General features: G+C 46.4%; 1 protein-coding gene across 1 annotated transcript; it reads left to right on the forward strand.

Annotated features, from left to right (window-relative positions):
- The first annotated feature begins 796 nt into the window (after nt 1-796).
- On the forward strand, nt 797-17522 carry EIF4A3 (eukaryotic translation initiation factor 4A3). Its single transcript, XM_003417224.4, has 12 exons — nt 797-1018; nt 4980-5052; nt 5669-5735; nt 6345-6407; nt 7216-7348; nt 7574-7654; nt 9141-9282; nt 9800-9938; nt 10676-10791; nt 16796-16903; nt 17000-17127; nt 17281-17522. Exons 1-12 carry the CDS (start codon nt 850-852, stop codon nt 17295-17297), a joined length of 1236 nt encoding a protein of 411 aa, XP_003417272.1. The 5' UTR covers nt 797-849; the 3' UTR covers nt 17298-17522.
- Nucleotides 17523-17747: the final 225 nt, after the last annotated feature.

The following is a 17747-nucleotide window of genomic DNA, read 5'->3' on the forward strand; positions in this document are numbered from 1 at the left end:
AGGTTGGAGGGCACTCCTAACACAGCGGCCCCAACAACGGACTGGAACAAATCAACGGTCAAAAAGATGGCGGAGAATCGAGCAACGTTTTGTTGGCTCAATAGCAACTAAACTCTGGTAGGAGCTTTCATCAGTCGCATTAGGAGATTAAAAAATGGCAACATAACCAGAGTTGACAAAAGGCAGTTTAAAAACTCAAAAAATTTCCGAATGTCAGCGATTTGAAATATGGATTTCCATCTGGCTTTGGTAATAATTTCACACGGTGAGATATTAGCCAGTAATAACATCAGCCTAAAACGTATAAACGAGTAAATATACATATTTTAGAGAGTCATACTCAAATTATTTCCGCTCAAGGCGGAATCACCGGGAGACCCTGCCTAAGTGCCCGGGTGCCGACCCTCTGCCTGACTCCAGGGTCTCCAGTCTCACGCCGACTCGCGGCTGCCATACGTAGTGACCGTAATTTAGGGCAATTTCACCCTGCAGCTCGGGTAAGCCCACTAACGCGACCCTGCCCCACCTTGGGTAGGAATGTACCCCCAACACACTCGCGCCGGGCACCGCCAGGCCCACTCCCTGGAGCCTCCGAGCCACTTATACTGCCTCTTTCCGCGAGATCTCCAGAGCGCGCGAGAACAGCGACTCCGCCCCTTTCACGTGACCGAGAGCGCCCCGCCCCTCGCAGGCGCGGCCCGGTTCCGCGTTCGTACGCACGCACGCACAGGCAGGCGCGAGCGGTGGCGTCACTTCCTGTCGGAGGCCGCAGCGGGGCTTTGCTTCCGTTTGCCGCTTCGGACCTGCCGCCGCCGCAGCGCGCCCGCTCGTCTTTGCTCACTCGCAATCATGGCGGCCACGGCCACGATGGCGACCTCGGGCTCCGCGCGGAAGCGGCTGCTCAAAGAAGAAGACATGACCAAGGTGGAGTTCGAGACGAGCGAGGAGGTGGACGTGACGCCCACGTTCGACACCATGGGCCTACGGGAGGACTTGCTGCGCGGCATCTACGCCTACGGTGAGCGGCCGCGGGGCGCACGGGGGGCTGGCGCGCTGCGGAGCGGAGCGGGGGCACTAGGGCGGACGGGCCTTCCGGACCTGCCCCAGAGGTCGGGATCGGGGGTCGGGACTCGGGACGCGCGATTCCCCGCCCCCAGCGCGTCTGCCAGCAGCGTCGGTGTCGGTTCACACAGTTCTCAGTGCTGAGCGCCGTGCTCGGTCCAGTAAGCACCTCACAGCCGTTCTGGGTGCATTGCACCCACTAGGTGTTAGGCCGGAGTCCTGGTGGCGCATTGGTTAAGCGCTCGGACGCTAACGGAAAAGTCGGCGGTTCTGACCCACCAGCTACTCCGCGGGAGAAAGATGTAGCAGTCTGCTTCTGTCAAGATTTCAGCCTTGGGAAGCTTATGGAGGCGGTTCTTCGCTGCCCCGTAGAGTCGTTATCAGTCAAAATAGACTCAGTGTGGCAAAGAATTTTTTTTTAGTTTTAGGTGTCAGGCAAAGAACTGGTGGCGCAGTGGTTAAGCGCTCGGATGCTAACTGAAAGACCAGCGGCTTTTTGGAAGAAAGGCCTGGCGATGTGCTCCGGTAAACAGTGCAGCCTAGGAAACCCTGTGGGACAGCCCTACTCTGGCGCATGGGGTCGCTATGAGCAGAAATTGACTCCACAGCACCCAGCAACAGCAAGTGTTAGGCAACAGGCGCCAATGTAGGCGTTGGGGAGGTGGAGAAGCAGACACGTTCCCACGTCAGGGGGCTTTAATTGTATCTGTGAGAGGGGCAATAACTGAAGCTATTTCAGACAGTTGTAATTGCTGTGAAGAACATAAAGCTGGGTGATTGACTAGGGAGTGACTGGGGGAGGGGAGGGGAGGGCAGTTTTAGTCAAAAAAGAGAAGATAGGTAAGAGGTCTCCAGCAGGAGGTGACACTTAAGGTGTGGCCTGAGTTGAGGAGCCGGCCGTGAGGAGACTGCTTGTGGAAGAGCATTCCCAGCAGAGGACACAGCCGGTGCCAGGCCCAGAAGCCTGACTGAGGCCAGTGTTCCCGGAACAGAAGGGAGCCCAGGGGTGAGTTTGGAGAGGTAGTCGGGGCAGTTGTGGAGAGCATTGTGTGATGTGATGGAGAGCTTGAATTTAATTTAGGAGAGCATTCTGAATGTTCTGGGAGTTGGGGAGGTAAGGTAGGCGTGGAAGCAGGGGATGAGTTAGGAAGCTTTTGTTCCAGTCCCTGTGAGAGGTGATGATGTTGTCACGGAGACAGAGGAGACCAGTAGAGCCAATGTGACTGGACTCGCTAATGGAGTGAATGTAAGTGGCAGAGGGCAAGAGGACTCGAGCTTGATTCCTCGGTGTTTTGAGGAACAGGGTGGATGATGGTGCCACTTGCCTAGGTGGAGAACCCTTGAGGGAGGCAGAATTGGGGATGCTGTCTTGGATGTGGGGACCTTGAGAGGCCTGGGATCCATCCATTGGGGTGTTGGGTGGGCTGTTGTCTGTGCAAGTTTGGAGCCCAGGACAGAGGTCAGGGTGGGCATGTGGATGTGAGTTATCAGTGAACAAGGTAGGTGGTCTGTTTTCAAAGCATGGGACCGAGACGTGTTTTATCCAGACTGTTTTCAGCGACGTGACACCAATCAGACGGTGAAGAGGCAGAGCTGAGGCCCCGGGGTGAAAGGGCAGCATTGCAGCAGGGCCTGTGCTGAGGCTGACTGCTGTGCAGTAGATTGCTTTTACATGGCTTTTTTTTCATGGTCTTAGGAGGTGCCTTCGAATTGGTTCTGAGTCGTAGCCACCGTGTGTACAATAAAGCAAAACACTGCTTGGTCTCGTAACTCCCACCAAATGATCGGGTGGAACTATGCAAATGAGTTGCTAGTGGCCCACCAAGGGGATTGGATAGCTTGCTAATAATGCAAATAAAGTGCATGGCATCCTTGTGTGGAGGGGGGGACCATGCAAATAAAGTGTATAGAACCCTAACAAGGGGATTGGTCAGTTTTTTCCATCTCGCAAGGCTTAAAATGAGCCATCCCAGAGGCAGAAAGGGGGGATGTCACTACCACCAAGAAGGGATGAGCGTGGAATCTGTTCCTTGGACCCAGGATCACTGCTCTGAGAACCTCCTAGACTCAGGAGACAGAACTGTAATGTGAGGGACAGCAGGAAGTGGTGGCAGAGAAATGGCAGCAGCAGAACCACGAGGTAGAATGAGATGGCGCAGTGGCCTTACCAGCCCACAGAGTTAGGCAGTTACAGTGGGTGCGCTGGCCAGTGGAGCAAGAAAGCTGGGGAGCACCTTTGGGCCTGGCTTGCTGGTGGATTGGGGTGTCCCCGGGCAGTTATTGGCAGAGCTAAAGAGCTTTGTAACACTTACCCAAGTGGGGCAGGAAGGCCAGGCGGAGGCCTGCCTCTGGGCATGGCTAAGAATATACTGTCCTGATGGAAGAACTGTATCCTGAGTCATTGTTCCTGATCCTGAATTGTAACCTGGTACTTCTCTAACAAACTCCTTAACTGTGAGTATGGTCTGTGAGTTCTGTGTGGCTATTGCAGCGAATTATCAAACCCAGCAGAGAAGTAGAGGGTGCACTGGGAGGGACAGCTGGTGTCAGTATTGGTAAAAAGGTTGGACAGAGGAGGTACGTTTGACCTCCACATCATAGGAATCAGCCTTGGGCTGTTGATCTTGATTCTCCTTCCCCCTTATGAAGTTAGAGGAGGTCAGAAGCCCCCGCTGTGCCATTTTTACAGTTATGTTTCCTGTCAGTCTTTTGGTCCTGCTGCTGCTTCTCAACATCTTGCCCTTCTCCAGTGTCAGCTCTCTCTCTCTCTCTCTGTCTCCTGAATCTAGGAGGTTCTCAACACAGGGACCCTGGGCTGAAGGATGTGCTCTGTTCCGTTCCCATCTCTTCTTGTTGGTGGTAGTGAGCCCCACCCCACTTCCTGCCTATGGGATGGTTCGTTTTAAGCCTAGTGGGATGGCAAAACTGACCAGTCCCCTCGTTAGGATTCCATACACTTTATTTGCATGGTCCCACCCCCTTTGAGAATGCCTTGCGTTACTAGCAATCTACCCAATCCCGTTGGTGGGCCACAAGCACTTTATTTGCATAAGCCCATCGATTCATTTTCTGGGAATTAGAAGACCGTGGTGAGGAGGGCCATGTCGAAGTGAGCCATCACACTGTACTGACCAACCACCTGCCTTTTGTTGCCCAGGGCACCCTGGCTCTGAAGCACTGATTAGTTTCTCAGTGATGTCCTTGGTCATCATGGGGGGCTTAAATGACCTGTTATATTTGCTTTTATGTTAAGATGTGAAATTGTACTATGTTTTAAAAGACTCCTGAAAAATAACTAGAGTTTTGTATATAAAAACCAATCCTGTGCTGTTGGGTTGATTCCAACTCACAGCGATCCTATAGAACAGAGTAGAACTGCCCTGTAGGGTTTCCAAGGGTGTGATCTTTATGGGAGCGGACTGCCACATCTTTCTCCCATGGAGTGGCTGGTGGGTTTGAGCCTCCGGCCTTTCAGTTAGCAGCCAAGCACTTTAATCACTGCACCACCATGGCTTCTTGAGTAAAAAGTAAGCCCCTCCCCCCATGCCCCTCTCCAGGGCTAACCACCAATGACATTTGGTGCCCATACTTCCAGATATTGCACCCGCAAGAAATTTTATCTTTACACAAATCCACGGTCTCTGTATTTTCTGCAACTTGATGTTCCCTTTACAGAGACTTCGTATAAGTAGTCTACCATGCTAGTTTAAAAACCTTCCGCAGCCTGAGTCATTTGGCCACTTACTTTTGTGAGCTTACTGTGTTGCTCATTGGGTTAGGTTGGGGTGTTGGTGGGGTTGGCGGCAGCAAAACAAAAAGAAAGATAAACCGTCTCTGCCCTCAAGGAGTTTACAGTAGATGCCTGTAAACCTGCTGGCATGAAGGTTAGAGTTAATTTTTTGGGCTCTTGTTTGCAGGTTTTGAGAAACCATCAGCAATCCAACAGCGAGCCATCAAGCAGATAATTAAAGGAAGAGATGTCATTGCACAGTAAGTCTGTGTAGTTGCACAGAGAGAAGTGGGGCATCAGTTAGCAAAACAAACGATAGTTACGTGCTTCATGTTTTTATTTTTTTTTCGTACTTTCTGCCAGCTCTTTCCTTGACTTTATAACTGCAGGGTTTGCTTGTGGCCTCTACTGTAGAAGCCTTTAGTTTTTTTAGCCGGCTTTACTTAGCTGTCAGTTGGCATGTGGAATTGTATCTCATACTCTAATTTTAAATAGCTTTATTCCTAGTTTGCCTCGTTTTAAAAAAGACTTATTTACCCCCCCCCAAAAAAAATTTTTTTAGGGGACAATTTTAGTTCAAAATCATAGAAAAGAACTGTTTATACAAAAAGGAGGCCTCCTTTTTCTGTGACCTGTAAAACACCTATTGAAGCTACAGAATCTGCCCAAGGCCCCCTGTGCAAGAGCCACATCAGTTGTCCTGATCACCTCTGGACAGATGTCCCACCCCATCCCATGATGAAGGTGCTGTTGGCCTGTGCTGGGACATCTGCTCAGAGGAGGCTGCCGCGTCTTTCTGAAGCCCACTGTCCCTGTGCAGCACTGGGAGGGCCGGGCGTGAGGGACGACAGGTACAACCCATGCTTCCCTTTCTAGGTCTCAGTCTGGTACCGGCAAGACAGCAACGTTCAGTATTTCAGTCCTCCAGTGTTTGGATATTCAGGTAAGTTGCTGCTCTTACAACAGACTTCCTTTTAATCCTAGAAAGGACTTCGGTCTATAACTGCAGTGTTCAAAAAGTACTCGTTTTTTACTCTCTAGAGTTGTACTTGGAAACCCTGGTGGTGTAGTGGTTAAGTACTGCAGCTGCTAACCTAAAGGTCAGCAGCTCAAATCTACCAGGTACTCCTTGGAAACTCTATGGAGCAGTTCCACTCTGTCCTAGAGGGTTGCTGTGAGTCGGAAGTGATTCATCGGCAACAGGTTTGGTTTTGTTTTGGTTTATAATTGTACGTAACAAATTTTTAAAGAGAATCTCAATCGACAAATACAGCATACTAATACCTGAACTAATACCTGTTCACAAACTCCTTTTTATTTAAATTTGGAGTTTTTTGGAGTTAGAAAATTCTTGTCTGCAACCATGAATCCTGAGTGATGCACCCTAGTATTGCTGTATTTGCCATTTAAATAACATTAAGATTTACTTAGCTTCTGTTAGAAATTAGAGGTATGGTTAGCATTAGATAATGCTTAAGGTAGACCTCCCTGTCTGGATTGTTGAAATCCGCCTGGAAATACTGAGGAGTCTATGTTCTGATTGGCTTACCAGGTTCGTGAAACCCAAGCTTTGATCCTGGCTCCCACGAGGGAGTTAGCTGTGCAGATTCAGAAGGTGAGACAATTACAGATAAGATGGCTGTGTCACATTCACAAGCATGACTTTTGTAATTCACTTGTATCAACTGGCTAATATAATCATGGAAACCCTGGTGACATAGTGCTTAAAAGCTATGGCTGTTAACCGAAAGGTCGGCAGTTCATATCCACCAGGCGCTCCTTGGAACCTCTATGGGGCAGTTCTGCTCTGTCCTATACGGTCACTATGGGTCGGATCCACTCGATGGCAACGGGGTTTTTTTGTTTGTTTTTTTAATATAATCATACTTTACTCTTCCTTCAAAATTTCTTTCCCAATTCCTAAAACACTCCCATAAATTTTTGTGTATCTCATGAATTGTTGGTTTTTATTCAGACATTTTTAATGTAGATTGTATTCTTTCAGCAGGTTTTTGTAGTCTTTAGAATTGTAATTTTTTAAACAAAAAGTTCAAGTTAATAAAAATGGTTATAACTATTTTATGTTCATTCATATCGGAAATACTTTGAAAGGGCATGTATTAAGGTGTTAATTGTCTGTGGGTGGGTAGGGTTATGAATTTTACTTGTTCTTTACTGATTCTTCTATAATTACACGTATTGCTTTTGTAATCAGAAACCAGCTAACTGGCTTTCTTTGCGTGGAGGAGGAGAGTTAGGCTCTTTGTGGTTTTAATGGTACACATAAATGATAATTGGTGGTGCTCTTAACTTGAAGTAGAACGCTCTTTGTTTTGGAAATGCGGGTGCTTCGGACCTTAGTGGTCTTGAGGCAGGCCCTGTGTGTCACCAGCCTAAGCCACAAGGCCTGTGTTTGTCCCCAGGGCCTGCTTGCTCTTGGTGACTACATGAACGTGCAGTGCCACGCCTGCATCGGGGGCACCAACGTGGGGGAGGACATCAGGAAGCTGGACTACGGTCAGCACGTGGTTGCTGGCACACCCGGACGCGTCTTCGGTAAGTGTGTTTGTCTGTCACGACTGCTGCAGAACAGTGTCTGTAACAAGGGCTTAAGTGACATAGGACAGCATTCAATTTGGTGTCTGCGCAATGGGTTTGAACATTTGGACAGTTTGTAGGAAGTGGAGGAAAAGTCTCTGAAATGCCGTGAAAACCCACTGAAATGGCTGGCCCTTCGCACGTTGCCTCAAGGTGTAATAATTTTAAAATCTAATTTTATAGACATGATTCGTCGCAGGAGTTTAAGGACGCGAGCTATAAAGATGTTGGTCTTGGATGAAGCTGACGAAATGCTGAATAAAGGTGTGAGTGACGAGAATTTCCTACTGACATGTAACTCCTGATTCTTGGGTTTTCACAGTGTGAGACTGGAATGTGCAACTGATGAAAGTGTTCTGAGTATGAGTGGTGTCTTCTTCATGGGAAGTAACTGTGCCTTGGGAGCAGTTGTAAACATAAAACTCCTACTCTGATCTTTTTACGGTAGGGGTTTATAAGACTATACCACAGCACAGACTGGCAGGGCACCGAGAGTTGTGTCTGGTGGGTTAGCACTGATGACTACAGCAGAGCTGAGATGTAGCTCAAAGAAACCCCTCTGGGAGGGGCCGGGGTATAACCGTGTATCGGCAGTCCCCAGGTTATGAACCTCTGACTTACGTAGTTATGGACCAACCTCCATAAAGCCTTTTATATTAAAGATTCAAGGTACATACAACAGTTCGTAATAACAAACGAGCGCTACTTGACGACACGCATGAAAACATTTTATTACTGTGTGAAAGATGTGTTAGTGTATCTGGAGATTTTTTTTTTTTTTAAATGCATAGAAAGGTACGCTATATACTAAGACAAACGTTTGCCTAACCGGCATTAGATAACGAACCACACCTAACTGTTCCGACATAACATACAGATTCCACTTAAAGACAGACAGCGAGCGGAACTGGTTCGTACCCTGAGGACTGACTGCCTGTATGGGAACCAGAGTTGCAGGCCCTGCTTTTTGGTTGTGTTAAAGGCACAGTCACTGTGAAGCCCTCGGATACAAAGCTGAGTATCTGGGTGGCTCTCTGTGCTCCTCCCCACAGGGCAGTGGTTCTCACAGTGAGGTGTCCCGACCAGCGGTGGGTCGCCTGCGCACTTGTTAGAAGTGCGTGCTCCTGGGCTGCAGCCCGTTCACTGGCCCTCCGGTCATCCCCTGGTCATTCTTACTGCCCGGCTCCTGCCCAGTCTTGCCCAGGCTTGGGAGAGGTTGCCATCTGAGGACCAGGGCCAGGTCCCGCTTGCTGGTGTGCTTTATTCAGCCTATACTGTAGTAAAACAACGAGCTAGTTGCTGATGGTTTTTAATTGGAAGATTCTATATAAAAATGGACCTGTCTGGATCCTCTTACAGTGAGGAGGACCTGGCAGCCCTGGACCTGAGCTGTCACACAGAAGCAGCTGCGGGACTGAGCCGTGGCCAGCCTGGCGGCCCTGAGGTCGGGGCCATCGAGGCCTTGGGATTCTGATGCTTTTAACTTCCAGCGTCCAGGGCATGTGGGTGTAGAGCCCACGATGCCCAGAGGGGAGAATTGGGTCCCTTAGCCTGGGAACACCAGGGTGGGGCAGAGAGCGGGAGAGGAGGGAAAAACGTGCAGATTTGGGTCACTTCTAAGAATGAGCCTGCTGAGCAGCTGTTTATCCCTTATGCTGTACCTCACCATAACAATTGCGTCTGGTTAAATGTATGCGTTTAATACGCAATCTGTGTTTAAACATGTGCGTGTCTCAACTTCTCCTCGTAGGTTTCAAAGAACAGATTTATGACGTGTACAGGTACTTGCCCCCAGCCACACAGGTGGTTCTCATCAGTGCCACGCTGCCGCATGAGATCCTGGAGATGACCAACAAGTTCATGACTGACCCGATCCGCATCCTGGTGAAACGGTACAAGTGCCCTGCTTCTTGCTGTTAGGAAAACCTGGAGTTGTATTTGTAAAGGGTTTTAAAGCATGGAAATTCTCTTTTAATTCCTTTTTATGAAAGCTTTTATATGTTCACTCCCCTTTGACCCCGTATTTCCAAATTTAATTAAAACGTTGGCTGACAGCGTTTACTTGGATCTTCAGTTACTGGGAGTAAAACGCGCACGCCACTGGAAAGGTGAATGTGTTGTTCAGAACGTGTTTTTGATCGGAAGATTTTGTGTAAAAATTCAGATCTCTGGAGTCTCTTAAAATGTGAAGATCTGACCACACTGCTAACTCTTCAGAGCGATGCAGAGTAGATGGCAGGAGGTGATGTGGGTGGGTGGGAGGGAGCGCAGTGACTGCAGTGACCCACCTCTGCCAGCTGCTGTGACGTTCACGGCTGTCCCCCGTGCTGAGAGCTGTGCCTGCCAGTGGTGCACCCTCAGGGCTTGGTTGGCGCACGAGTGATGACAGAAGTTTTCTTTGTCCTCCAGTGATGAATTGACTCTAGAAGGCATCAAGCAGTTCTTTGTGGCAGTAGAAAGAGAAGAGTGGAAATTCGACACTTTGTGTGATCTTTATGACACATTAACCATTACTCAGGCAGTCATCTTCTGTAATACCAAAAGGAAGGTATGTGTAACTACCTTATTTCTTTAATATCTTTATTAGGGAAACATCAAAGATCGATTCTTTTACTAACTTAGATTTTTACTTTAGCGACAGAAAGTAAATATTTTGGGCTCTACGAGCTACACAGTCTCTGCCATAAGTACCCTGTTATTGTAGAGTCAGTAGTTACGACAGACTGTGTAGTCACAGTGTGTAAATGACTGGGCGTGGCTGTGTCCCAATAAAACTTTATTTGCAAAAACAGGCAATGGGCCAGATTGGGCTGACCCGGATCTGGGGTGGTTCTCTGCCTCAGCTGCACATAAGAATCATCTGAGGAGCTTTTAAAAAAAATGTTGATGCTGGCCCCACCCCGAAAAGATTCAGATTTAGTTGGTTTTAGGTAGGACTCAGAAATGAGTTTTTTAAAGTGTCCCAGGTGATTTTCATGTGCAGGCAGCTTTACTTGCAAAAGAAAAAAGAATTGGATTACATTCTAAAAAGTTTTGAATTTAAATTCCAAATAAGGAATCCGTCCCCCCTTTTTTAACTAGAAAAATGATACTTGGAACAAATGAATTAGTATTTAAGTGAGTTGGGCAAAATTAAGCTTCCCGTACACCGGTTGAGATTAGTCTGGGTTTTAAAGCAGTTTTTCTATGAGCATTTTTTCTGGTTCTGCAGTAATGGAAACACAGTCCGAATACAGGTGTCTGGTTTGGTGTGCACTCAGCAGCTTCTGCTGCCTTGATTTGTAGGTTGACTGGCTGACAGAGAAGATGCGAGAAGCTAATTTCACCGTCTCGTCGATGCATGGAGACATGCCTCAGAAGGAGCGTGAGTCCATCATGAAGGAGTTCAGATCCGGCGCCAGGTTGGTCGAGTCAGCGTTTGCCAGGCCTGCTTCACGTGTGCCCACTCGGGGGGCTAGCACTCTGTGTGTGCTGTCTGGGGCCCATTGCCCCCAAACTGGCTCTGAGTGTGTCCTCTTAACCTGAGGCTGAGGGAGATCAAGGAACTTTCTAGGAGGTGGGGGAGGATAACTAGCCTTCACTTAAATGGGCTGCTTTATTTAGAAATGTATTTCTTCATTTCCGTAGCAGTGGGGACAGCCCACCTCTCTGGAAGTGGTTTCTAGCTTACTTAAACACTGCGGTCAGAGAACATGTGCTGTTTGATGCCTTTCCATTGAAATTTATTAAGACTCGCTTTATAGCCCAACATACGGTTATTTTAAAATATTCCGTGAGTTCTTAAACAGAACGTATGTTGCAGTGCCCTTTGTATACTCATTAGATTTCAGTTGCTAATGGGACTTTCAGATCATCTGCATCCTTACTGGTTTTTTACCCTTTCCCCTGTTCGGAGCCCTGGTGGCACAGCGGTTAAGCACTACAGCTGCCAAGCAAAAGGTCAGTAGTTCGAATCCACTGCCACTCCTTGGAAACCCTGTGCGGCAGTTCTGCTGTGTCCTGTAGTGTCGCTATGAGTTGGAATCGACATGACAGCAATGGGTTTAGTTTTTGGTTTTTTTCCCTCTGTCCTCTCTGTATTGACAGAGCCATGGAAGAGGCTATTTGTACTTCTGTCAGTTCTTCCTTTGTATATTCTGAGCCTCAGTGTTTAGATGCATACAGATTTAGAATTGCTACGTGTTTCTGGAGACTTCTTTTATTATTGAAGCATCCTTCATCTCTGCTATCGCTGTTTGTCTTAGAGTCTCCTTTAGCTGACAGAGCCGCACTAGCTTCGTTTTGCTTAGCGCTCACATAGCACATCTCTGCCATCCTTTCTGTAGCCCTGAGTTTTAGAGGATTCTCTTGGAAACAGCATAACTGTCTTACTAAGTGCATATTATTTGTCATGACTCTTCTGTGTTTCCATGTATTTTGAAATTTAAATTTTTACATTTTCCTTCTTCCTTAGTTTGGAAGGCATATATTTCTTTAATATTTAGTAGTTACCCTAGAGATTACAACATGGATCCCATGTATTATTAATGGTGCTTTGTTTTCCCAGACAGGACAGGGACCTTAAAACACTGAAAGTCTATCCACTCCCAAACTTACGTATCATTGGTGTCATGGATTTCAGTTTATGTATCTTTTAAACCCCACGAGACGTTACTACTTTGTATAAAACATTTACTTAGACCCACACTTGCTGTGTTTGGTACTCCTGTTGTTCTTCGTCTTTGAACTTGGGTCTGAACTTCCCTTTGCCTGAAGAGTGTCTTTTTGTGTTTCCTTTTAGTGTGGAGTGTGGATGTATGGGTGACAGGTCACCTGTTGTAGTCTCTCTGGCACCGTCTATTTCACCTTGAGTGTCTCAGAGATACTTGCTGGGATAGAATTCTAGGTTGGCCGTGATTTTCTTTCTATGCTTTACTGATGTAATTCCATTGTTGTTTGGCTTCCATTGTTTCTGTTTCGAAGTCAACTGCCAGTCGAATTGTTGCTCTTCTAAAAACAGGACTTTTCTTTTTTTTCTGGTTACTCTTTAGATTTGTTTGTGGTTTGTTTTCAGCCATTTATACTCCAGTGTGCCTAGGTGCAGATTTCATTTTCTTCATCCTGTTTGGGATTTGTAGGACTTTTTTTTAATCTTTTGGTCTTATTTCTTCAGATATTACTTCTGCCCCATTTTTTGGACTCCAGTTACATGGGATGTTCTGATGTCCCTTCAGACTAGACTCTAGACTAGCAGTGTCCAACAGAAAAATAATTCAAGCTACATAGGTAATTTAAAGTTTCCTGGCAGCCACATTAAAATAGGTAAAAAGAAACAAACGAAGATGGTTTTTAATATTTAACCCAATATGTCTTATCATTTCAAAATGTAATCAATATCAGTAGACGTTTGCATGTGCTTTTTGTGGCTCAGGGCTCTTCGTGGACAGTGCAGGTCTCCAGCACAGCAGACAGTGTAGTGTGTGAAGATAGTAGGAATGCACCAAAGTCAGCGAGGTTCCTCTTCTTAACCAGGCTCTTGCCAGGCGAAGTAGAGCGCTGTTCCCAGTTACTGCTATGGGGCTGACTGCACAAGTTAAATGTAGTAAAGGGTATCTGTCTCAGTCATCACATGCTGCTGTAACAAATGGCACAAGTGGATGGCCTCAACAAAGGTATCTATTCTCTCACAGTCTATGAGGCTGGGAGTCCGAATTCAGGGTGCCAGCTCCTGGGGAAGGCATTCTCTCTCTGATGGCTCTGGGGGAAGGTCCTTGTAATCAGTCTTCCCCTGGTCTAGGAGCGTAAATTGCCTGTAATCCTACCTAATTAACAGTATGTTGTTGTTGTTAGGTGCCGTCTAGTCAGTTCCGACTCACGGCGACCCTGTGCACAACGGAACGAAACACTGCCCAGTCCTGAGCCATCCTCATAATTGTTAATGCGTGAGCTCATTGTTGCAGCCACTGTGTCAATCCACCTCGTGGAGGGTCTTCCTCTTTTCCACTGACCCTGTACTCTGCCAAGCATGATGTCCTTCTCCAGGCACTGATCCCTCCTGACAACATGTCCAAAGTATGTAAGACGCAGTTTCGCCATCCTTGCCTCTAAGGAGCATTCTGGCCCCACTTCTTCTAAGAAAAATTTGTTCGTTCTTTTGGCAGTCCACAGTATACTCAATATTCTTCGCCAACACCACAATTCAAAAGCGTCAACTCTTCTCCGCTCTTCCTTATTCTTGTTCAGCTTTCACATGCATATGATGTGATTGAAAATTCCATGGCTTGGGTCAGGTGCACCTTAGTCTTCAGGGTGACACTTTTGCTCTTCAACACTTTGAAGAGGTCCTTTGCAGCAGATTTGCCCAATGCAATGCATCTTTTGATTTCTTGAGTGCTGCTTCCGTGGCTGTTGATTGTGGATCCAAGTAAAATGAAATCCTTGACAACTTCAGTGTTTTCTCCGTTTATCATGATGTTGCTCATTGGTCCAGTTGTGAGGATTTTTGTTTTCTTTATGTTTGGGTGTAATCCATACTGAAGGCTGTGGTCTTTGATCTTCATTAGTAAGTGCTTCAAGTCCTCTTCACTTTCAGCAAGCAAAGTTGTGTCATCTGCATACCACAGGTGGTTAATGAGTCTTCCTCCAATCCTGATGCCCCATTCTTCTTCATGTAGTCCAGCTTCTCGTATTGTTTGCTCAGCATACAGATTAAATAGGTATGGTGAAAGAATACAACCCTGATGCACACCTTTCCTGACTTTAAACCAATCAGTATCCCCTTGTTCTGTCCAAACAACTGCCTCTTGATCTATGTAAAGGTTCCTGATGAGCACAATTAAGTGTTCTGGAATTCCTATTCTTCCCAATGTTACCCATAGTTTGTTATGATGCACACAGTCGAATGCCTTTGCATAGTCAATAAAACACAGGTAAACATCCATCTGGTATTCTCTGCTTTCAGGCAGGATCCATCTGACATCAGCAATGATATCCCTGGTTCTACGTCCTCTTCTGAAACTGGCCTGAATTTGTGGCAGTTCCCTATCGATATATTGCTGCAGCCCCTTTTGAATGATCTTCAGCAAAATTTTGCTTGTGTGTGATACTAACGATATTGTCCTATAATTTCCACATTCAGTTGGATCACCTTTCTTGGGAATAGGCATAAATATAGATCTCTTCCAGTCAGTTGGCCAGGAAGCTGTCATCCATATTTCTTGGCATAGATGAATGAGCACCTCCAGCACTGCATCTGTTTGTTGAAACATCTGAATTGATATTCCATCAATTCCTGGAGCCTTGTTTTTCGCCAATGGCTTCAAAGCAGCTTGGACTTCTTCCTTCAGTACCATCGGCTCCTGACCATATGCCATCTCTTGAAATGGTTGAATATCGACTAATTCTTTTTGGTATAGTGACTTTGTGTCATCTTCTTTTGATGGTTCCTGGGTCGTTTAATATTTTCCCCATGGAATCCTTCACTATTGCAACTTGAGGCTTGAATTTTTTCTTCAGTTCTTTCAGCTTGAGAAACGCGAGCGTGTTCTTCCCCTTTGGTTTTCCATCTCCAGCTCTTTGCACATGTCATTATAGTACTTTGTCTTCTCGAGACGCCCTTTGAAATCTTCGGTTCGGTTCTTTTACCTCATTAATTCTTCCTTTTGCTTTAGCTGCTCAACGCTCAAGAGCAAGTTTCAGAGTCTCCTCTGCATTCCATCTTGGTCTTTTCTTTCTTTCCTGTCTTTTCAGTGACCTCTTGCTTTCTTCATGGATGATGTCCTTCATGTCATTCCATAACTCGTCTGGTCTTCGGTCACTAGTGTTCAGTGTGTCAAATCTATTCTTCAGATGGTCTCTAAATTCAGGTGGAATATACTCAAGGTCATATTTTGGCTCTCGTGGACTTGCTTTGATTTTCTACAGTTTCAGCTTGAACTTGTATAAGAGCAATTGATGGTCTGTTCCACAGTCGGCCCCCGGCCTTGTTCTGAGTGATGATATTGAGCTTTTCCATCGTCTTTTTCCACAGATGTTGTCAACTTGATTTCTGTGTGTTCCATCTGGTGAGGTCCATGTGTATAGTCGCCGTTTATGTTGGTGAAAGAAGGTATTTGCGATGAAGAAGTCGTTGGTCTTGCAAAATTCTATCATACGATCTCCAGCATTGTTTCTGTCACCAACGCCATAGTTTCCAACTACTGATCCTTCTTTGTTTCCAACTTTCGCATTCCAATCACCAGTAATTATCAATGCATCTTGATTGCATGTTCAATCAATTTCAGACTGCAGCGGCTGATAAAAATATTCTATTTCTTCATCTTTGGCCCTAGTGGTTGGTGTGTAAATTTGAATAATAGTCGTATTAACTGGTCTTCCTCATAGGCGTATGGATAGTATCCTATCACTGACAGCGTTGTACTTCAGGATAGATCTTGAAAAGTTCTTTTTGATGATGAATGCAACACCATTCCTCTTCAAGTTGTCATTCCCAGCATAGACCGTATGATTGTCTGATTCAAAATGGCCAATACCAGTCCATTTCAGTTCACTGATGCCTAGGATATCGATGTTTATGCCTTCCATTTCATTTTTGACAATTTCCAATTTTCCTAGATTCATACTTTGTACATTCCAGGTTCCGATTATTAATGGATGTTTGCAGCTGTTTCTTCTCATTTTGAGTCGTGCCACATCAGCAAATGAAGGTCCCGAAAGCTTTACTCCATCCACGTCATTAAGGCCGACTCTACTTTGAGGAGGCAGCTCTTCCCCAGTCATCTTTTGAGTGCCTTCCAACCTGGGGGGCTCGTCTTCCAGCACTATATCAGACAGTGTTCCCCTGCTCTTCATGAGGTTTTCACTGGCTAATGCTTTTCAGAAGTAGACTGCTGGGTCCTTCTTCCTAGTCTTAATCTGGAAGCTCAGCTGAAACCTGTCCTCCATGGGTGACCCTGCTGGTATCTGAATACTGGTGGCATAGCTTCCAGCATCACGGGAACACACACGCCCCCACAGTACGACAAACTGACAGACTCGTGGGGGAATTAACATTATAGAGGTTAGGATTTACAACACGTAGGATAATCACATCAGATCACAAAATGGAGAACCACCACACAATACTGGGAATCATGGCCTAGCCAAGTTGACACATATTTTGGGGCACCACAATTCAATCTACGACAATATCTAACTCCTTTATCAGCTAGAACGCATGATCTAATAAATACAACTACACAGCACTCCCTCCTAGTCTATCTAAATGGATTCCCGGTGCTGTTCCTAACACTGTGTTGTCAAGGGCTTGTGTGACAGTGACCTCATGTCTGGGTGCTCTGGGCTCTTAGCTGGGCTTAAGAGGAGTGGACCCATTAGGTTGTGGGGTTTTACACTCAGGCAGCTGATGACCTAACTTTGTTTTTGCAGCCGAGTGCTCATTTCCACGGACGTCTGGGCCCGGGGGCTGGATGTCCCTCAGGTGTCCCTCATCATTAACTACGACCTGCCCAACAACAGAGAGTTGTACATACACAGGTAAGGGGTGGGCTAGAGTGCTTTCCCTCCCTGTGGTGCATTTCCTGGAAGGTCTTCTGCTGCATTTACTAAAGTAAATGTGTTCTATTCCTGGAGAATTGGGCGGTCAGGTCGATACGGCCGGAAGGGTGTGGCCATTAACTTTGTGAAGAACGACGACATCCGTATCCTCAGAGACATTGAGCAGTACTACTCCACCCAGATAGACGAGATGCCCATGAACGGTGAGCATGCTCACGGCGCCTCAGCGGTTGAGAGGGAGCCTCCTACCTCAGAGCGGGGGACCTTTCTTAGAAAAACTCTGTGGGGGGCTTTAAATTTACAGATTTTCATTTTGTTTGTCGTATTCATTAATATATACCTTTCTCTGCTTCCAGTTGCTGATCTAATCTGAAGAAACAGCCTTGCTGTACTGACATGTTGCCGACTGCCTACTGATTTTCCACTCACGTTTTGGAAGCATTAAGGGGCAGCTTTTATTTAATGGAGTTTGGTGTGAACTCTTCTGCAGCCCACCCCAACAGAATCTTGGGGGCTTCCAGCTATCTTTTCTTACCCACGTGTAAATAATGTGTTGTTGTAGGTCTTTTTCATTAAACACATAAAGCTTTTCCCATAAGCTCTCATTTGTATTTCTGAAGGTGCCGCTGGCTTTTCTAGTCACTTGCTGGGTCACCCTGGGCAGGCCAGTTAACCGTTTCTAATCTTTTAAACAAAGTGGCAGTTCTTCTTCCTCCTTCCTTAACTAAATTGGTTGGGATCATAACAATCTAAATTTCCAAGGGGGTGGCCCGAGGACATTTTTTAGATTCATCTACTGATTGTGACGTAAGGCATCTGAAAA

Source organism: Loxodonta africana, chromosome 18, assembly GCF_030014295.1.
Source record: "Loxodonta africana isolate mLoxAfr1 chromosome 18, mLoxAfr1.hap2, whole genome shotgun sequence".
NCBI classification, from domain to species: domain Eukaryota; kingdom Metazoa; phylum Chordata; class Mammalia; order Proboscidea; family Elephantidae; genus Loxodonta; species Loxodonta africana.